Source organism: Leptopilina heterotoma, unplaced genomic scaffold, assembly GCF_015476425.1.
Source record: "Leptopilina heterotoma isolate Lh14 unplaced genomic scaffold, ASM1547642v1 Lhet_14, whole genome shotgun sequence".
Taxonomy (NCBI): domain Eukaryota; kingdom Metazoa; phylum Arthropoda; class Insecta; order Hymenoptera; family Figitidae; genus Leptopilina; species Leptopilina heterotoma.
In genome coordinates this window covers 5,911,677-5,935,011 of record NW_025110859.1, presented here as the reverse complement: position 1 = coordinate 5,935,011, position 23,335 = coordinate 5,911,677, and the positions used below count along the sequence as shown (strand labels likewise).

The 23,335-nt window shown below is 22.0% G+C and overlaps 1 protein-coding gene across 7 annotated transcripts in view; it reads left to right on the top strand.

Moving 5' to 3' along the window:
- The window catches only part of LOC122497786 (WD repeat-containing protein 47), a 126,949-nt gene extending 105,568 nt beyond the window's left edge, over nt 1-21,381 (top strand). For all 7 annotated transcript variants that reach the window (XM_043605075.1, XM_043605074.1, XM_043605081.1 and 4 more), the window contains 5 exons: nt 9,071-9,267; nt 15,813-15,982; nt 18,925-19,232; nt 19,415-19,637; nt 19,775-21,381. In XM_043605075.1, coding sequence (XP_043461010.1) covers nt 9,071-9,267; nt 15,813-15,982; nt 18,925-19,232; nt 19,415-19,637; nt 19,775-19,920 — 1,044 coding nt within the window. In that variant the 3' untranslated portion in view covers nt 19,921-21,381. The remainder of the gene's footprint in view (nt 1-9,070; nt 9,268-15,812; nt 15,983-18,924; nt 19,233-19,414; nt 19,638-19,774) is intronic.
- The last annotated feature ends 1,954 nt before the right edge of the window (nt 21,382-23,335 follow it).

Below are 23,335 nucleotides of genomic sequence, written 5' to 3'. Positions count from 1 at the left end.
ATTCACACAAAAAAAATATTTTTAAAATGCCCTACGTCAAGAAATGAATTTTTAGAAAAATGCAAATAACTTTTAATTTTATCTTTAGCATGTTCTAAGTCTTATAGTTAGAAAATAATATTTCAATTTATAAAAATTTTCCTATTTTCAAAATTTGAAAGAAAAAGTAGACATCTTATTTAACAGGAAATCAGTCTCTATTGTTTTGAATGTAATGGTATTTTTTAATTTAATAAAATATTTTTTTTATGAATAGGAGGTAAAAAAATTTCTCCTTACCATGGAAATAAAACGAAATTGAAGTGTTATTTAAATAAACCACGAGCGAAAATAATAACTAGTCACCTTTGAAATGTGATCGTAAAAGTTATTGCAGTGCTGAAAAAGATGAGTAAGCAGACAATTACGATAATACTCTTTCAATTCTTTTTACTTCTTTAATTTTTATTCTTCGTCATTCATGAAATGACATCCGTTTTGACCTAGTTTTGTAATCGAATTGAGACAAAATTATATTTGACCTATATAACTTTGCTTCATCATGGAATTTTTTTTCTATGAACATTCTAAATTGCATTATTGTCATATATTATTTACATGGTAATCCGTGTAAAAATTTTGATTTTTTTTGAAAAATTCTAAACACTTAAAATATCAATAATAACTAACGAATCTTATAGGTCTTGAATAATCAAAAATAGATTTATTTAAAAGGTATCAATGCAGTAACAGGTCGAACGCTGACACTCGCCCTAAAATATGAGTTGAGTATTTGTGCCCGACTGGTAAATATTAAAACTTTGCTGATAATTTAACCATAAAGCGTAAAAAACGTAAACAAAATTGTATTCGAAAGTTTTCAATAAAACAATGCTTTCTCTCTCTCTCTCTCTCTCTCTCTCTCTCTCTCTCTCTCTCTCTCTCTCTCTCTCTCTCTCTCTCTCTCTCTCTCTCTCTCTCTATGTTTGAATCAGCGGAAAGTCGCCTAAATGCACTATTTCATCAACAGTGTTTAATTAACACTATCCGATCGGAAACTTTACGCTGATTTTTAGAAAACATAAATTCTATTTGTCAATTACACATTTTAATTAAAAATGAAATTGAAAACTTTTGAATTTTTTAGAAAATAAAGGAAAAAATTTTACTCAAAAAAAATGTTCTGTTACATTTATTTACGAATTTCTTTAATTGCAAAATTATTCTAAAAACATCAATAACTTCTTTTTTAAATAAATATTAAATTATTATTATTTTTCCGTAGGAATTAAAATTCTTTAAAACATTCAAATTCAAACCTTTTTGAAATTAAACAACTTTAATAATATTGTTATAAAAAATGAAGATATCGATTACTCCGAGTAATCGATTACTTCGACTCGAAGTAATCGATTTCTTAATTTTTTATAATAATTAAAGATGTTCGAGAAATAAAATAATTATTTTATATTATAAAAATATGGTTACTGTAACTTTTTCAAATTATCTTCATATTCAATTATTATCTAAAATTTATAACTAAAATTCATTTTTAAAACAATTTTTATTAGAAAATTCAATTATTTCAATACAAAAGTAAATTATATAATTGAATGTTTCTTCAAATTTAATTCTTAGAAAGAATTTTATTACCACATTTTTAAATAATTGAATTCCTTTGATGAATTTTAATTAAATTTTTAAAAATAGTTACATTTTTCGAGGAATTTGATTAAAATTGTATTAAAAATAATTGAAATTCTGCAATGAATTTTATTATTTATAAAAATAATTGAATTATTGAGAAGAAACTTATAAAAAAAATTGTAAATAATTGAATTCCTGTGAAATTTATATTATAATGAAAATAATTAAATGTTTGCGTACAATTTTATTAAAAATTATTTTTAAATACTTGATTTTTTTGGGTTATTTTAATTAAAAAAGTAGATATTGAAAATAATTGAAATTTTCACAAGAATTTTATTAAAAATTTTTAAAATAATTTAATTTTGAAGAAGAATTTTTTTATCCATAAAAATAATAATTGGAATTTTGTCGAGATTTTTTTGTAAATTTCGAATATAATTGAATTTTGGGATAAGAATTTTATTACTTTTAAAAATAATTGAATTTCTACAATAATTTGTAAGTTTTCCAAAATTAGATTTTTTTTTCGTGAACTAAACATCTTCTATAAAATCATTATTTTTAATAAATTTTGAAAAAATTCTTTGAGAATTTTCAAATTTATTTGTTTACAAAATTCAATTTTACGAAATTTTAATTATTCGTAAATTCTTTAATCATTATAAAATAAAACTTCAAATAATTTTAAAAAAGTTCACAATTTATTAAACTTTCTCAAAAAATTAATTCTACTGAATTGTTAGTAAAAAATGTGAAAAATTGAGATTTTCAAATAGGGTAAGTGCGGGTATAGTCGGACAGTACTAGTAGTCGGACACTTTCGTGTTTTTTGGCAAATAAATAATAATGCATTGTGATAATTACTTTAAAAAGTATACTAGACGAATGTGTGAAGTTTATATTTTATTAAAATAGTGTTATTTTCGAAAATAATTAAACAAGAAATATTTTATTTAATGCTTTAAAAATCATGGTGTCCGACTATAGATACAACCATTTTCGAGTAGCGCGATGAGTGGCACAAAGTTTTGTTGACAATTAATCATAAATATTAAAACTTATAGGATTTAAATATTATATTAATAACTTCTAATATGCTTTAATTCCATTTTCCAGCAGATAGCAATTAAAAAATTATCTTTTTTACTTTATAAATTCAAAATATCTGACAGATGTCCGACTATAGAAACAAGGGGAAAAAGTGTCCGACTACTAAAGCATTCGTAATTTTTTATTAAAATGTTTATATTTTATTAAATACTCAACTATTTGTAACAAATTTATATGATTTTTAATCCTGAAGAACTCCTTTAATTAATAATGTGCTTATAAACACAGTAGATATTTGCTATTTCAAGAAAAAAAGCATAATTTAAGATTGTATCCTTAAGTGTCCGACTACTAGTGCATTTACCCTATTTTAGTTTGAAACCTTTTCAAAAATCAATTATTTCTAAAAATTCACGCTCTAATGAATTTAATATTAATTAATTAATTTTAATATTAATTTAATATTTTATATTTCTATCTAAAATTTTAACTTAAATCTATTTTTAAATCAATTTTTATTAGGAATTTCTACTACAATTCAATTATTTAAACAGAAAAAAAATAATTTATTGAATAATTGCATGTTTCTTAAATTAAAATCCCATAAAGAAGTTTGTCAACAAAATTTTTAAAAAATTTAATTCTTTTGACGAATATTAATAAAATTTTTAAGAATAGTTACATTTTTCAAGGAATTTGATTAAAATTGTAATAAAAATAATTGAAATTCTGCAATGAGTTTTATTATTTATGGAAATAATTGAATTATTGAGAAAAACGTATAAAAAATGTATAAATAATTGAATTCCTATGAAACTTTTATTATTTATAAAAATAATTAAATGATTTAAATTCTTGATTTTTTTTTTTTTTGGTTATTTTAATTAAAAAAGTAAATATTGAAAATCATTGAAATGAGGAAATTTTTTGAAAATAATTGAAATTTTAACAAGAATTTTATTTAAAATTTTGAAAATAATTGAATTTTGAAGAAAAATTTTTTTATCCATAAAGATAATAATTGGAATTTTGTCGAGGTTTTTTTGTAAATTTCGAATATAATTGAATTTTGGGATAAGAATTTTATTACTTTTGAAAATAATAATTGGATTTCTGCAATTATTTGTAACTTCTTCAAAATTCAATTTTTTTTAGTGTTTTTAACTAAAATTCCTCTATAATTCCATTGTTTTTAATAATTAATTAAATATATGTTGACAAATTTAACTAATTTTACAAGATTTTGAATTATTAAAATTTTTCAAAAATCTAAGTTCATTAAAATTTCTAATTAAATTCATTTAATATTGAAATTTTATAAAATTTCAAATTGAAACCTTTTGAAGTTCATTTATTTATGAAAATTGTAAACGCAACTCTTTCAAAATTGAATTAAATTTGATTATGATAATTGAATTCCTAAAAAGAATTTTGTTATTTACGAAAGTAATTGAATCTCTGTAAAAAGTTTATTAATTATAAAAATAATTGAATTATTGCGAAGAAATTTAACTATTTTTTCTTTTTGCTTCAAAATTTCCAATATTCTGCCTTTCGTTATAAATAAAAATTTGGCTGTAAAAATTTTCAAAAATTGCTGTGCAATTTTTAGGGGTTTTAATCTCTTTTTTTTTTAAAATATGACGACTCTGGATTCTTTTTCAGTACGAAAAATTCGTTCGGAAACATTTCTCACTTTATTCACAGAAAAAAAGTTTAAATTTTTGTAGAGCAATAGGGGTGCCTTATTATTCTAAGAAAACGTATTGGAAATTCTGGCAAATAAAATTTTTATTGCGAAAAAATTTTGTTTTGTAGAAATTTGTTTAAATGAAAATTATACTAAATAGAAATTCGCCGAAAAAAATTTCGGTTAAAGAAAACTTCTAAAATATATAATTCTGTCTTATTCAAAAATAATAAATAAAATTATGGAATAATAAGATGCCCCGGGCAATGTTATTGATGATACAAGTATATTTATGCTTACTTCCAGGAAAATATAAAGTCGTGACTTTTTATATAAATTTTATACTATACGTCCTCTTATCGTTAGATAATAATGATAATAATTAATAACGGTAAAAATTGTATAAACTTGTTGCGCCTGAGGTCCGTTTGTTTGTTACATTGAATGAGTCTGAAGTACTTCCGATGACGATGGCCTATGATTATAATAGCATAACATTTCTTTCCTATAACAGGTCTCCAATTATTATTATTATTATGCAAACTGCCCTATATGGTCTAATTTATTTATTAGAATTTTCAAGCGAATTTATGCAGTGGATAGATATGTTGTGAATTTGCTATTTCGGAATCGGTTCAGTGAAAGTAGAATAATAATTACCTTTATTAGTTAACGACAAGGACGAACGATCGATACATTACCGGTTCCACGTTAATAATTTTTTAATTTTTGTTTCAACAATCAAATAATCCTGGACTTGGCTGCAAAAACACCTCAATTATTTTCAAAAAATTTTAATAAAATTCTTTGCAAAATTTCAATTATTTTCAAAAATTATCCTCAATTCAATGATTTTTAATATCTATACTATTTTCATAAAATTTTCCATAAGAATTCAATTATTTTAAAAAAAAATGAAATTCTACGCAAATCTTTAATTATATTTTTATAAAATAATAAAAATTTCACGGGAATTCAATTATTTACAAATTTTTTTTTATAAATTTCTTCGCAATCATTCAATTATTTTTATAATTAATAAAATTTTTACAGGGATTCAATTATTTTCGTAAATAATAAAATTCATTTTAGGGAATAAAATTTCAATGTTGAATGAATTTAATTAGAAATTTTAATGAACTTAGATTTTTGAAAAATTTTAATAATTCAAAATCTTGTAAAATTAGTTAAATTTGTCAACATATATTTAATTAATTATTAAAAACAATGGAATTATAGGGAAATTTTAGTTAAAAACACAAAAAAAAAAAAAAAAAATTGAATTTTGAAGAAGTTACAAATAATTGAAGAAATTCAATTATTATTTTCAAAAGTAATAAAATTCTTATCACAAAAATCAATATTGTGTTCGAAATTTACAAAAAAATCTCGACAAAATCCCAATTATTATCTTTATGAATAAAAAAATTCTTCTTCAAAATTAAATTATTTTCTAAATTTTTAATAAAATTCTTGTTAAAATTTCAATTATTTTCAAAAATTTTCCTCATTTCAATGATTTTCAATATCTAGTTTTTTAATTAAAATAACCTAAAAGAAATCAAGTATTTAAAAAAAATTTTAATAAAATTGTACGCAAACATTTAATTATTTTCATAAATAATAGAAATTTCACAGGAATGCAATTATTTACAATTTTTTTATATAAGTTTCTTCTCAATCATTCAATTATTTTCATAAATAATAAAACTCATCGCAGAATTTCAATTATTTTTAATAGAATTTTAATCAAATTCCTTGAAAAATGTAACTATTCTAAAACTTTTTAATAAATTCGTCAAAAGAATTCAATTATTTAAAAATTTGCTAAAAAAATTCTTTCTAAGAATTAAATTAGAAGAAACATTTAATTATATAATTTACTTTTGTATTTAAATAATTAAATTTTCTAATAAAAATTGATTTAAAAATGAATTTCAGTTATAATTTTAGATAATAATTAATAATAATTAATAATAAAATATTTATTTAAAAAGAATGTTATTGATGTTTGTGAATAATTTTGCAATTAAAGAAATTCGTAAATAAATGTAACAGAACATTTTTTTGAGTAAAATTTTTTCCTTTATTTTCTAAAAATTCAAAAATTTTCAATTTCATTTTTAATTGAAGTTTGTAATTGACAAATAGAATTTTTAATAAAACTTTTAACAAAATTCTTGTGAAAATTTCAATTATTTTCAAAAATTTTCCTTATTTCAATGATTTTTAATATCAACTATTTTAATAAAAGTACTCAAAAGAAATTAAGTATTTGAAAATATTTTTTAATAAAATTCTACACAAAAATTTAATTATTTTCATAAATAATAAAACTCATCGCACTATTTTAATTATTTTTAATACAATTTTAGTCGAAATCCTCAAAAAATGTAACTATTCTTAAAAGTTTTATTAAATTTCGTCAAAAGAATTCAATTATTTAAAAAATTTATTAATAAAATTCTTTATGAGAATTGACGTTTAAGAGTCATGCAATTATTCAATAAATTGTTTTTGTAAATTTAAATAATTGAATTCTAGTAGAATTTTCTAATAAAAATTGATTTATGAATAGATTTGAGTTTAAATTTTAGATAATAATTGAATATTAAAAGCATTAGAGCGTGAATTTTTAGAAATAATTGATTTTTGAAAACGTTTCAAACTAAAATATTTGAAAATCTCAATTTCTCACATTTTTCACTAACAATTCTGTAGAATTAATTTTTTGAGAAAGTTTAATTGCGAACTTTTTTAAAATTATTTGAAGTTTTTATTTTCTAATACATATTTAATTAAAGAATTTACGAATAATTGAATTTTTGTAAAATTGAATTGTAAACAAATGAATTTGAAAATTCTTAAAGGAATTTTAAAATTATTAAAAATAATGGATTTATAGAATATGTTTAGTTTAAAACACGAAAAAAAATTGAATTTTGGAAAAGTTACAAATTATTGCAGAAATTCAATTATTTTCAAGATTCTTCGAAAAAATTAAATATTGTTCAAAAATATTAAAATTCTTCTTTGGAATTCAATTATTTTCACAAATAATAAAACTCATTGCAGAATTTTAATTATTATTTTTAATACAATTTTAATCGAATTCCTCGAAAAATGTAACTATTCTTGAAAATTTTATTAAAATTCGTGAAAAGAATTCAATTATTTAAAAATTTGTTGATAAGAATTCAATTTGAAGAAACATTCAATTATTCAATAAATTAATTATTTTTGCATTTAAATAATGGAATTTTCGTAATTTTTTTTATAAATAATAAAATTCTTTTTTAAAATGTTTATTATTTTCATAAATAATAGAAATTTTAAAGAAATACAATTATTTACAGTTTTTTTTTTTATAAATTTCTTCGCAATAATTCAGTTAATAATAAAGTTTTTTTATAGGGATTCAATTATTTTCATAAGTATTAAAATTGTTTTTAGGAATTAAACTATTTTTATAAATAATAACACTCATTGCAGTGCATTGCAGATTTTAAAATATTTTTTATATTAAAATTGGTCGCAAGAATTCAATTATTTTAAAATTTGTTGATAAAATTCTTTTTTGGAATTGAATTTTAAGAATCACTCAATTAACCTATTCAATAAATTATTTATTTTTGTATTTAAATAATTGAATTTTTGTTGAATTTTCTAATAAAAATTGATTTAAAATTGAATTTTAGTTAAAATTTCAAATAATTGAATATTAAAAGTAATATAGCGTGAATTTTTAGAAATAATTGAATTTTGTCATTAAAATTTTTTTGAAAAAGTTTAATTAAATTTTTTTAATTTGTAGTTTTTATTTTCTAATATATATTTAATTGAAGAATTTACGAATAATTGATATTTCGTAAAATTGAATATTGTAAAGAAATGGATTTGAAAATTGTCAAAGAACTTTTTCGAAAATTATTAAAAATTAATATAGATAATCGATTTAAAGTAGAATTTTAGTTATAGAAATTCTTGAAAATAGTAATTGAATTGATAATGATTTTATCACTGGGCCATTTTTAATTATTATAAAACATGAAGAAATCGATCACTCCGAGTCGAATCACTCCGAATTTATAGTTTTAAGTAAAATGTCCTCTTATTTGACTGATAGAAAAGTTATTTTGTCATTATATCTTTAAAGATACAATGGTCGAAATTTTCAAATTTTTAATTTTTTTAAATTAAGTGAAGAAAATAATGTATACTTTTATAAAAACTTGGCTCACAGGGAATACCGTTAATACTCGATGAGAATATAAGGTGTTTTTTTTTTATTAAAGTACACGTTATTAAGAATTAAAAAGTTCGTTTTGCACTGACTGCCAAGAGAACAACTTGCTTCTCATTTGCTTTGGTAATGGATTCGCCAAGATGATAATCGCACATCTGATAGGCTGGTCAGTTCATGTGAATACACTAATAGAAATTGAAAGTAAAAAAGCGTGCCCATGTTCCGTTGTACAAAATCAAAATTAATTGATGGATTCTTACATTAAAAAATACACTTGATATATATTTAATTTCCTTCTGTTTTTTTGTTCTTTTTATATTTTAAACAGCGCATTATTATTTTATAAAACAATTTTTTTATTATTATTAAAAACAATTTGAAAGAATTCTTTTTTAGTCGAATTTTGATTACTATGAAATATAAATTAATGGGATTTTGTTTGTTGCTTTTTTCAGCAAGAGCCAAGACAGGATTTGGACATAAGCAACGGAAGTAGCAATGGGGGTCGACCTAGATTTATCCCGATTACTGCTCTGGAAGATGTTCAAGCCGTTCGTTGTGCAGAATTTCATCCCCATGGGAAACTCTACGCAGTTGGATCAAATTCAAAAACCCTTAGAATATGCGCCTATCCAAAACTCAACGATGTTCGGTAATTTGATTGAAAAAAGCAATAAAAGTTCTTAAATTTAACGATATAATTTGGAAAATTTTTGAGAAGTTACAACCCAACGGGAAGTTGCCAATGTTAACGATTGGTTCAATAATGGGCCATGCTTGGTACCCAATGGTTTTTTCTTGGCAAAACAATTGGCAACCATCATTGGACCACCAATGGTTTAAACTTGGGATGATCACGCTACTGCCAATGATCGGTAGCCAAGCATCGGGCCAATATTAGTTGCCAAGGAATTGCCAAGGAAACAAAATCGATTTTTAAAAGCTTGATTTTTTATTGGCAGCCAACAAAAAACCAAGGTTTTGAAAATTGATTTTTTTAAATTATTAATTAAAATATATTTTTCAAAAATTTATTTAAAAAAAAAAATATTTTTAAAAAATATATATTTTTTTTTAAATTGATAGAACATATTAATTTAATTTGTCACCTCTGGTAAAACAAAGATGAAAGACTGATAAATTCCCTCACTTTATATCTTACAGTGGAGGGATGACTGTGAATGTCTTTGCGAGAGAGGAGCAGGTACTTATATAGAGCCAGTGAGAAAGGTCACAAGCGAGAAGAAATCACTAGCATGCACTCTGGCGGCGCTTGTCGGAAGTGGCGCAACGTTGGTTGCCAAGCGCTGTGTCGATAATGTCAGGATATGCATGCGCGCCAGAAAACAGTTCCGACAAGCGCCGCCAGAGTGCATGCTAGTGATTTCTTCTCGCTTGTGACCTGTTTCACTGGCTCTATATAAGTACCTGCTCCTCTCTCGCAAAGACATTCACAGTTATCCCTCCACTGTAAGATATAAAGTGAGGGAATTTATCAGTCTTTCATCTTTGTTTTACCAGAGGTGACAAATTAAATTAATATGTTCTATCAATTTAAAAAAAAATATATATTTTTTAAAAATATTTTTTTTTTTAAATAAATTTTTGAAAAATATATTTTAATTAATAATTTAAAAAAATCAATTTTCAAAACCTTGGTTTTTTGTTGGCTGCCAATAAAAAATCAAGCTTTTAAAAATCGATTTTGTTTCCTTGGCAATTCCTTGGCAACTAATATTGGCCCGATGCTTGGCTACCGATCATTGGCAGTAGCGTGATCATCCCAAGTTTAAACCATTGGTGGTCCAATGATGGTTGCCATTAATGTTCCAATAATGGAACGGAGTTCGCCAAGCATGGCCCATTATTGAACCAATCGTTTACTTCCCATTGGGAAACGATTGTGAAAATTCAATTATTTTTAAAAAGTAATAAAATTCTTTGCAGAAATTCAATTATGTTCAGAAATTTTTAAAAATTCTCATAAAAATTTCAATTATCTTGATAAATATTAAAATTCTTCTCCGAAATTCAATTATGTTCAGAAATTTTTAAAAATTCTCATAAAAATTTCAATTATCTTGATAAATATTAAAATTCTTCTCCGAAATTCAATTATTGTCAAAAATATTAATAAAATTCCTTGAAAAGATTCAATTAACTAGAGAAATAACAAAATTCTTCAAAGGTATTCAATTATTTTTATAAATAGTTTTCAAAATTCTTTGCAAAAAATCAATTATTTTTAATACAATTTTAATAAAATTTCAAGAATTCAGTTTTTAAAAAAAAATTTTTAATAACATTTTTCGAAAGAATCCAATTATTTTAAAAAATTTTAATAAATCCTTCCAAAAAATTTACTTATTGTTATTATTGTTATATTGTTATAAATAGTAAAATTCATAGTAGGAATTAAATTATTTTTCATAAATAATAAAATTCTTCTCAGGAATTCAGTTATTTTTAATACAATTAGTAACAAATTCGATTATATTCAATAAATTAAAGAAATTTTTCGTAAGAATTTAAGCATTTTCTAAAACTTTTAATAAAATTCAAGAATTAAATGTTTAATTTCAATTATTAAGAAACACGATTATTTGTAAAAACTTGAAAGAAATTGTTTATATAAAATTCAATTACTTTTTAAAATTTTTGATTAAAATTATTAAAGAAGCTCTATTATTTAAAAAAAAATTCGAAGAAATTCTTCAAAAGGATTTAATTAAAAATACCAAAAATTTTAATAAAATTGTTCCCAAAAATAGTAAAATAATAAAAAAATAAAAATAATAAAATTCTTCGAAGAAATTCAACAAATTTCAAATTTTTTGATAAAATTCTTTGCAAGAATTCAATAATTTACAAATTTTTTTATAAATTTTTTCGCAATAGTTCAATTATTTTCATAAATAATAAAATTTTTACAGAGAATTCAATTATTTTCGTAAATAATAAAATTCTTTTTAGGAATTCAATTATTTTCATAAATAATAAAATTTTCACAAGAATTTAATTAATTTCAAACACAATTTTCATAATATTTTTTGAAAAAAATCAATTTTCATAATATTTTTCGAAAAATATCAATTATTTAAAATAATTTTTCTAAAATTCAATTATTCAATTATTTAAAAAAATAATAAAGTTCTTTGTAAGAATTCAATTATTTTTGAAAACTTTAATAAAATTCGTTAAAAAATTCAATTATTTTTATAAATCCTTATTAAAATTTTTCGTATCAATTCAATTATTTTAAATTATTCTCGAAAGTGTTATTAAAAGAATGTTATTAGAATTCAATTATTTTTGAAAATTTAAATAAAATTCGTTGAAAATTTCAATTATTTTTTAAAATCTTATTAAAATTTTTCGTATCAATTCAATTATTTTAAATTATTCTCAAAAATATTATTAAATTTCGTGGAAAGAATTCAATTATTTAAAAATTTGTTGATATACAAATTATTAGTTAATTAAATTATTCAATAATTCATTTATTTTTGTATTTAAATAACTGAATTCTCGTAGAATTTTCTAATAAAAATTGATTTAAGTCTTTGAAAATCTGATTTTTCATACTTTTAATTAATAATTCTACAGAATTATTATTTTTTTAATTTTAATTTTAATTCTGTTAAAATTATTAGAATTTTTTTCGAATTACATTTAATTATTTCAAAAGTTTTAATGCAATTCTTCGAATGCATTCAATTATCTTGATTAATAATAAAATTCTTTTCAGAAATTCAATTATGTTTTGAAATTTGAATAAAATTCTTTGCAAAATTTAATTATTTTCATAAATATCAATATTTACCATAAAAATTATCAAAATTTTTCGCAGAAATTCAATTATTTTCAAGAGTAATAATATTCTTGTAAAAAATTAATTTTTAGAAATAATTGAATTTTGAAAAGGTTTCAAATTAAAATCTCTTAAAATCTGAATTTTTTATATTTTTACTAACAATTGTGTGGAATTAATTTTTTTTAAAAAGTAATGGAATTTTGTTTGAAATTATTTTAAGTTCTTTATTTTCTAATATATATTTAATTAAAGAATTTACGAATAATTGAAATGTTGAAAAATTGAATTGAAAACAAATAAATTTAAAAATTCTCAAAGAATTTTTTCAAAAGTATTACAAATAATGGATTTATAGAAGTTGTTTAGTTAAAAACACGAAATAATATTTAATTTTGAAAAAGTTACAAATTATTGCAGAAATTCAATTATTTTCAAGAGTAATAATATTCTTTGAAAGAATTAAATATTATTCAATAATAATAAAATTCTTCTTTGGGATTCAATTATTTTCACAAACAATAAAACACATCTCAGAATTTCAATTATTTTTAATACAATTTTAATCGAATTCTTTGAGAAATGTAATTATTCTTAAAAATTTTATTAATATTCGTGGAAAGAATTCAATTATTTAAAAATTTGGTGATACAATTCTTTATGGGAATTAAATTTTAAGAAACATTCAATTCTTCAATAAATTGTTTATTGTTGTATATAAATAATTAAATTCAAGTAGAATTTTCTAATAAAAATTGATTTAAAAATGAATTTTAGTTAAAATTTTAGATAATAATTGAATATTAAAAGCATTATAGCGTGAATTTTGAGAAATAATTGAATTTTGTAATTAATTTTTTGAAATAGTTTAATTGAATTTTTTATGAAATTATTTTAAGATTTGATTTTCTAATATAATTTTTAATTGAAGAATTTAAGAATAATTGAAATTTCGTAAAATTGAATATTGTAAACAAATATGGATTTGAAAATTGTCACAGAACTTTTTCGAAATTTATTAAAAATAATAAAGAATAATTTTAGTTGAAAATTGTAAAAAATAATAATTGAATTGAAATGAGGAAAATAATTTTGAAAATGTTACAGTAACAATATTTTTATAAAATAAAATAATGATTTTATTACGCGGTCATCTTCATGTTTTATAGTTTTGAAAAAAATTATTAATTTATAGTTTTTAGTAAAATGTTCTCTTATTTTGTTGCTTTATAGTTCACATAAAACATTTCTCGAAGTGTGTAGAAATTATTTTTAAATTGACAATTTTTTGAAAGGTATGTTTAATGTTATTCTTATGATAAGAATTTAAAATTTTTGAAGGATGAATCGCAACAACGGAGAAATTTATTTCTGCTAAAGAGAAAGTTGAATATAAATTTAAAAACAAAGTAAAAGACGTGAAATGTTATACTTTTAGTCATTTCATTGGAGAATCAATAATATTTAAAATTCATTGAAAATTGTATTTGGCAGCTGTTGTTTAGAGAAATCAATCATTGTTGATTTGAAACATTGTTGCGAATGATGTCAATAATTATTAGAAATCATATATATTCCCGTTAAAAAATATTGGAAATAATAAAAACAAAAAATTGAATAAAAAATATATTAAGATTTTTCTATATCACAGAAAGCAAGTAAAATATATTCTAAGAAATTAATTTTGCAAAGATGTGACTTAATTCGATTGCGTTTTGTTTTAACATCATGTAACCAAACTGAGTTCATTTCCGTTTTCTGACACTTGGCTTTCATTTACTATTTATTAAAGTTTGATAAGGACCATCTTTCGATTGCCGTTTTAATTCGTTTTTTTAAATATATTTTTCTTTCAAAATATTATGTTCTCTTTATTCTGAAATTCGAATTTGTGGATATAATAACTTTCAAAATGGAACGATAAAAAAACTAGTTTAGCAAACATTAAAGCCTCAAATTAACATAAATATTATTCGAAAATTAAATTACGAGAATGAGAATAATTTTATTTCTAAAATGTACAACTTAATTATTTCCAATTTCTTTCTTAAGAGATTCTACATTGAAATAGTAGGCACTAAAACGATAATATTTGTCTATATTTAAAATTGAATTATTTTTTTTTGGACATTATAGAAAAAAGGGAAATTTTAGACTTTCATTTTCTTCGAAATTGTGGATTCCTCGATCCGTGTAATCATTACGTTACGCCACACTAAATCGATTAGATTCATTGATTGTCTCGATTTCTCTTAGATGGAGGGGGAATGGGGGACATTATAAAACTTTTTTTTTTAATGTCTTCCAGGATCTAAATTCTTGTTTTCAAACTTGACATATACAAAACACAGAAGTATGAAAACTATAATGGAGAAAGTACAAAAATACTAAATAATGATGATTTATTCATGTCTGCAAATTTATGTTTCTTTAATGCACTATAAAAAAAATTAACTTAAATTTATCGTGATAAATAAAAGTTTTCTTTTCTTTCCCAATTTTATTAGACATAAAATAATTTTATAATTATTGTATTATATATTTCATAGTGTTTTTAAATTATTTTTCTTATTTTAAAGAATAATCTATAAATCTTGAGGGAATTAATATTAAATGATTAAAAAAACGAGCGAAATAAATATTTTGATCGTTAAATTAATAATTCTTGTAGCTCAAGATTTATAGATTATTATTTAAAGAAAGAACAATGATTTAAAAACAGAATGTAAAATACATAGGTACAATTATAATATTATTTTATGCATAAAATTTTTTATTTCGAATTAGAAAAAGAGTATTTTTTAATAATATTTAATTAAGTAAGTTTAACGTTCATTTCGGATTTATTAATTAATATTATTTATAATAACTGAAGAAAAATGCTAAACTACAATTTTAAAGAAATTATAATTTAAGTTATCGTAAGAGTTGTAAATTAAATGGAAAAAGTAATATGAAAATTGAACTTGTTTTAATTATTGAGCTAGACAAGGGAAAGGTTGGGAAAATATGCTTGATTCTTGTGGAAAGTAATTGCTGAGAATATCCGGTGCGAAGATTTTAGAAAAATATGAGATGCTCTTTATAGTGAAAGGAATAATAACAATTTTAAGATTTAAGTTTAGTTTTAATAAATTATTTATTAATTATTATATTATATACAGTGTTAAAATGTTTAAATACATTATTATAATATTTATAAATTTATAATTAATAAATCGAAATTATTTTTAAACTATAGGATTTTTTTTCTTTTGTATCATTCAAAAATGATGAAATGTCCATTTGCTTAAGTAAACTGTCATTATTATTATTATTATTTTTTTTATTATTACTATTATTGTTAATAAAGAAAATATTTTCTGATTAAAATTTAATATTTTCAGTGAAGATCATCAGACCTACCAACCAACGGTTCTGTTTAAAAGAACAAAACATCATAAAGGCTCGATTTATTGTTTGGCTTGGACTCCCGATGGTCATCTGATGGCAACCGGAAGTAATGACAAAACAGTGAAATTAATGCGTTTTAATGCTGATACATCAAATCTAGAAGGTAACGTATAATTGAATTTTTGAAATCGTGAAACTTTTAGAAAGTGTCTTTGTTGAAATATGTAGTAATTCCCGCGCACATGGATCCAAGTTCAAAAGTTCAGATTTAGCTATTACTCGATCAAAATAACACAATAATTTACATTGCACTAGTCTGGACACAATAAGTAATTTTAAAAGTGCTCATGTCAGAAGTACAACTTTTACTCATTTTCTGTGTAAAAAAACATTAACTTCACTTTCACGAGTCATCAGAGTGAAATTATTGTGAAACATCGCTTTTGTCAAAAAAAAAAAATATGTCCAGTTGTGAGACACTCATTGAAAATTGCTAAAAATTGCTTCATAAATAATAAAATTCTTCTGCAAAATTCAATTATTTTCAAAAAATTTAATAAAATTCTTGACAAAATTTCTATTATTTTCAAAAATAAAATGCATTTTCCTCATTTCAATTATTTTTGATATCTACTATTTTAATAAAATTTTCCAAAAGAATTCTATTATTTAAACAAAATTTTAATAAAAATTTAACAGGAATTCAATTACTTACCAATTTTTTTTATAAATTTCTTCGCATCAATTCAATTATTTAGAATTTTTTAATAAAGTTTCTCGTCAGAATTCAAATATATAAAGAGAATTAAATAAAATAGTCTGAGAAATTCAATTATTTCGAAAAATTTAAATAAAATTCTTTTAATAATTCTATTATTTAAAAAAATGTTGACAAAATTCTTTACAAGATTGAGTTCATTAAATTGCAATTTTAATAAAATTTTCCTATACAATTCAATTGTTTTCAATACATTTCTTCTTAAGAATTCAATTTTTTTCACAAATAAATTTTTTATGGGAATTCAATTATTTAAAAGAATTTGAATAAAATTCTTCGCTAGAAATCAATTATTTTCTTTCTTGAGAATTCAATTATTTTTAAAAATAAAAAAAAAATGCTTTATAAATTTGAAAAATTATAATAAAATCGGTCATAGAATACAATTATTTTTCGTAAAATACAACATTTTTTCTAGAAATACACTTATTGTCACAAAATGTTTGTAAAACTCTTCGAAACAATTCAATTATTTTCGTAAAAAATAAAATTCTTCTAAACTATTGAATTATTTAAGAAATTTTAATAAAATTCTTCCCAAGAATTCAATTTTTTTCAAAAATAAACATTTTCACAAGTAATTCAATTATTAAAAAAAATTTTTTTTTAATTCTTTGTCAGATTTCGATTATTTTCAATTTTTTAATGAAATTTCTAGATGGAATTTAATTATTTTTAAAAAGTTTTTAAAAATTCTGAAAAATTCAATTATTTAAAAAAATTTGAATAAAATTCTTCACAAGAAATTTATTATTTTCAATAAATAATAATATTTTTCTCTGGAATTCAATTATTTTCACAAATAAAATTCTTCACAGGAATTCAATTTTTTAAAAAGTTTTTTAATAAAATTCGTTGCAAGAATTCAATTATTTTCATAAATAATAAAACTTATCGCAGAATTTAAATTATTTTTATAAAATTTTAAATAAAATGATAGAAAATTGCATTTATTCTTACAATTTTTTTTTAAATTCGTCGAAAGAATTCAATTATTATTAAAAATTTTGATAAAATTCTTCATAAAAATTCAATTTTAAAAAATATGCAATTACTGAATAAATTATTTATTTTTTGTATGTAAATAATTGAATTCTCAAAAAATTTTCTAATACAAATTTATTAAAAAATGAATTTCAGGTAAAATTTTAGATTATAATCGAATATTAGAAGAGTTATTCAAATATTTTTGTAAGAAATAAAATTTTTGAAGTAATTTAATTATTTAAGAAAATAAAATTCTTCCCAAGAATTCAATTTTTTCAAAAATAAACATTTTCACAGGAATTCAATTATTTAAAAAAAAAAATTTTTTTTAACTCTTTGTCTGATTACAATTATTTTCAATTTTTTAAAGAAATTTCTAGATGGAATTTAATTATTTTTAAAAAGTTTTTAAAAATTCTGAAAAATTTGAAAAAAATTCTTCACAAGAATAATGAATTATTTTCATAAATAATAATATTTTTCTCTGGAATTAAATTATTTTCACAAATAAAATTCTTCACAGGAATTCAATTCTTTAATGATTGTCACGGTGGTGGTGAGGGGCAAGGGGATTGTTCCCATTACTCCCATGTAAAATCTTGCATGTTTGCAACTTCAAAAAAAATTTCAGTTTCATGCAGAAATTCAATTATTATTTTCATAAATAACAAAACTTATCGCAGAATTTCAATTATTTTTATAAAATTTTAAATAAAATGATAGAAAATTGCATTTATTCTTACAATTTTTTTTAAATTCGTCTTCATAAAAATTCAATTTTAAAAAATATGCAATTACCTACTGAATAAATTATTTATTTTTGTATTTAAATAATTGAATTCTCGGGAAATTTTCTAATTAAAATTGATTAAAAGATGAATTTCACTTTAAATTTTAAATAATAATTGAATATTAAAAACATTATAGCGTCAATTTTTAGAAATAATTGAATTTTGAAAAGGGTTAAAATTAAAATCTTTGAAAATTTGAATTTATAGTTATAATATTCTTATGAAATAAAATAATGATTTTATTACTCTGTCATCTTTAATTTCTTCATGTTTTATTATAATATTCTCATAAGTTATTGAATTTGAGAATCTTAATTCCTATAAAAAATAATAATGATTAAATATTTATTTAAAAAGGAAGTTTTTAATGTTCTTCAGGGCCAGGGAAAAAAAGAAAATTTTGTCTGGAAATCAGGGAGAAGTCAGGGAAAATTTCGTTCATCTATTTACAATTTATGGGTTCAAAGCAAAACCCGTCTCATACCTAGACTCACTCCCCTATTATTGATAATAAAAACTAGCAAATATATAAAAATTATAAAATTTCAGGTCAAGAAGTGGAGTTAACAATGCATGATGGAACAGTTCGTGACCTCTGCTTTCTTGAAGATACCTCAAACAAATCTAGTCTCCTTATCAGTGGAGGGGCTGGTGATTGTAAGATTTATGTGACTGATTGTGCAACGGGAACACCATTCCAGGCTCTGAGTGGTCACAGTGGACACGTTTTGTCTCTTTACAATTGGGGAGGTGCAATGTTTGTCAGTGGAGCACAGGATAAAACAGTGAGATTCTGGGATCTTAGAACGAGGGGCTGTGTTAATATGGTTACACCTGCAACTGTACCTGGCAGCAAGGTAAACTGCAACTTTTACTAATTTGTAAATTTTTTCTTTTTAGCTAAGTACTTGAAAAAATATTTTATTTCTTTTTAGAATTTTCAAATATATATAGTTAATTTTTTTTTGTGGAAAAATTTTTTTTTCACTTTTTTGTGTATATATAATTTTTTAATTAATTTTAATGATAATTCTTCCAGGTTGGGAGTGCAGTGGCTGCAGTTTGTGTGGATCCTTCTGGACGGCTTTTAGTCTCAGGCCATGAGGACAGCAGTTGCGTTCTTTTTGATATTCGCGGTGGTAGAACAGTGCAGTGCTTCAAACCTCATTCCTCGGATATCAGAAGTATACGCTTCTCACCTTCGGCCTATTATCTTCTCACTGGAGGATATGATAATAAACTTGTCCTAACGGATCTACAGGGTAATTTTTCTTTTCAATCTTGTCAAGTTTTTATAAAATTGGGTAGTTCAATTAGTTTTGAATTAATATTTGAATAATTAAACTGATCAAATTTTAAATGTTATCAACAAAATAAATTTTAAATCCAATTTTTCTAGGTGACTTAACGATGCCACTACCGAGTGTCGTTGTTGCTCAACATCAGGACAAAGTGATTTCTGGACGTTGGCACCCAACCGAATTCTCATTCCTAAGCACTTCCGCAGATAAAACGGCAACTCTTTGGGCTTTGCCACCAATTTAGATCAAACTCTCCCCATCGAGATTTTAATTGCTTTCAAAAACTTTCCTTATTTATTGTTTTTCATTCTAGTTTAAGAATCGTTCCAAGGGTCGCTTTTTAAAAGAAAAATTCATTCATCAGCTAAACAAATTCATTGCAATTAATTTCACGATACATTGCATAAACAGAAATTTTCATTTTTGAAAACAAATACTCGTTATTCCAAAAATATATTATAAAAATAATTTTCGTACTTTCCTTGAATGATAATAATGACACTTAATTTTTATAATTATAAATTGTTTATTTATTTTATAATTGTTTTTTATGTACATTTTTCAAAACAAAAAAAAAATCGATCCTTGCATATTACATCCTTGAGAAACTGATTAATCTCTGATAATCGAGCGTTATGATCATAATCAAGAAAGTACATTTATATTTTTTTAAATTTACTTCAATTGATTTTAATAAATGCCTTTAATGTAGATTAATTCACTTCGTTAACCGTTTTTAATATTGTATCTCTCAACATCGTTCAAAACGAAAGAAAAATAATGAAGTGTTGAATTCTACTTGTAAAAAACAAAATATTAAAAAGGCCATCGACGTATCTCGTGATGAAAATTTTCTAAATACAATCGAGAAATGTTTTGTGCCTCAAATGGCAGGGACCGAATACATTAAAAAGAAAATACTTAATTGGCTAAATAATTATATTTTTACGTGTCTTTTAAACACGGAGCGATATGTACTTGTGTCTTGAGATTCTATTCTTTTTTTTATTTAAGGTAAAATTTGTCTTGATTGTGCATTGTAAATATGTTAAATGTGAAATGATTCAAAAAAGTCCAATCATGACAAAAAACATTTAAATATAAATACATAAATATTCTGTCGCTCTCTGTTATTTGCCTTCAATTTTTCAAATTAATTTTTCTGTCAAATCTCCATAATAAACGTTTTAATTATCGTATTAATAGTGTTCATTCGGAAATAATACTTTCGCTATAATATTTTCTATCGACGATTAGATTATTTCCGTAATTGTATAGAAAATTCATTGAATTTTTTTTTGTCAATAACCTTTTGTTTTCGTTATCAATATTACTTGACAATGATTCAATTCGAATAATTTTCATAATAGAAATAACGTGTCGTGGAGATTCAAGTCGTGCAGAAACATTTTCCCTTCCAAGACTCTCCACGTTTATACATTCACCAATTTTACGAGTCACGCCAAATATCTATTAAATATGCATAGAAATTATTTATATATTGTAGGTAGTACGCATAGATTCAAAAGCTAACGTACATGAAAATTCATTAACATACATCGCACACGCCGTGATAATCTATTGTTATTGTAACTTTATGAAAAAAAAATTCAATTTTTTTAAAAAAGAAAAAAATTACAACTTAACATGCTTGATTTTAAAAAGTAAAAAGAGTCCGAAAAATTGTTGTTTAATTTGTTTTTTTAGTTTTTTTTAAAAAAACAAATTCTGTTTGTAAAACGAATAGAAAAAAAAGTTGAATTAAAAAAAATATAGAACCGAAGATTTGTATTTTTTATCTGTATTACACACTAAGATGATTAAGATTGATTATTACTAGATTTAAGGCACGCAGATACTCAGCTCGTGGCAACAAGTGATTGTGAATTTAAAAATAATGCCTAAGCACTTGAACTGAAGTACTAATTAACAATCTTACGTTCATACTGTTAATTAAATAATTCTTATGATATTTGTTTCATTAATTCATGGATAATAAAAAAATGTAATTGTCATTAAATTATTTTCTCCAAATATAAAAAATCATCACATAAATATAAAAATAAAAAAAGAAATTTTTAAATTTGAAGCCGCACAATTGAGTTTTTTGAAATTAAAATGGACTGATTAAAATTTATATAAAAACTGCAATTTTTCAAGTTTTTTTTTACAATGAAATAAACTTTTTGCATATTTCTAATGAATTTAAAAAAAAAATAAAGGAAAATTTATTCACGAGGCTTAGTGCCACAGGCATATGTATCATTAAAAGCGTTTACATATTGTAATTACAAAAAAAAACGGAAGAATTATCAACATACTGTAATCGTCAAAAAAATGTTATGTCAAATGTATCTGTAAAAACAATTTTTTGCTTTTGTGCATCAATTTGTCGTGCCTTGTATCGTTGGCAGCTTTCGGCAATTTCATACTTATTTTGTATTTTGTCATTTTTTCCTCTTGTTGAGTTTCAAGATTTTTGTCAATCAAGATTCAAAAATTAAATAATGATTTTTTTAACACTACAATAGTGTTTAAAAATCTGTTCCTTAAGTGAAGAAAAAATGCAGTTTTTAAGAATAATTTCAAAAAATACATTAAAATGAATTTTAATTTGAAACAAAACAGTATAATTAACGGAAAATTTTTGACCAAAAAGAAAAAAAGCAAATTCAACGAGGGGAAAAAAACGAAAACTGTATAACAAACAGTTATAATAATTTTAATTAAAATGAGATTATCATTGCAAACACATTTACTGACTACTGCATATAAATTATAACTTTGTACCTTTTTCTGTAGATATGATTCTCATATAACAATGTCTCAAGTTTTATTTAAAATAATAAACTTAAGTTATTAAAACAAAAAATTGTGCTAATAGTTTTTCTTAATTCTTTAAACAAAGAAAATGTTTAAACGAAGATTATTATTATTGCTTATAATAATAATCTTTAATTTTATTTCCGGATCTCTGTCCACATCTGAAGTTTGTCGTAGGTGTAAGCTTTTGTTTTATTTCTGGGTTCGACAAATTTATTGACATTTATTGCTTTTGTATATATGTAAAATTTTCTGAGGTTATTGACGCGTCGCTTTTTCTTTTTTGATTCAATCGAGGTTATATTTTTATTACTATACTAGCCACACTATACGCACGCAAGCGCGCGGGAATGTTGTAAGGAACTGTTAAATCCCATAAAAGAGAGGAAAAAATGTTGAATTTTAAGAAAATCGGATTTTTGAATTTTTGATCATTTTCGATAATTTTAGATTTTTTACCAAAGAGTCGAGACAATTTAGTAAGTAAAGTATTTTCCAAAAGCACAAAATTAATAAAGCTAAATCCTATAAAAGAGAGGAAAAAATGTTGAATTTTAAGAAATTCGGATTTTTCAATTTTTGATCATTTTCGATAATTTTAAATTATTTACCAAAGAGTTCGGACTATTCAATAAGTAAAGTATTTTCCAAGAGCACAAAAATAATTAAGCTAAATCCCATAAAAAAAGGAAAAAATGTTGAATTTTAAGAAAATCGGATTTTTGAATTTTTTCGAATTTTAGATAATTTTAGATTTGTTACCAAAGAGTCGAGACAATTTAATAAGTAAAGTATTTTCCAAGAGCACAAAAATAATGAAGCTAAATCCCATAAAA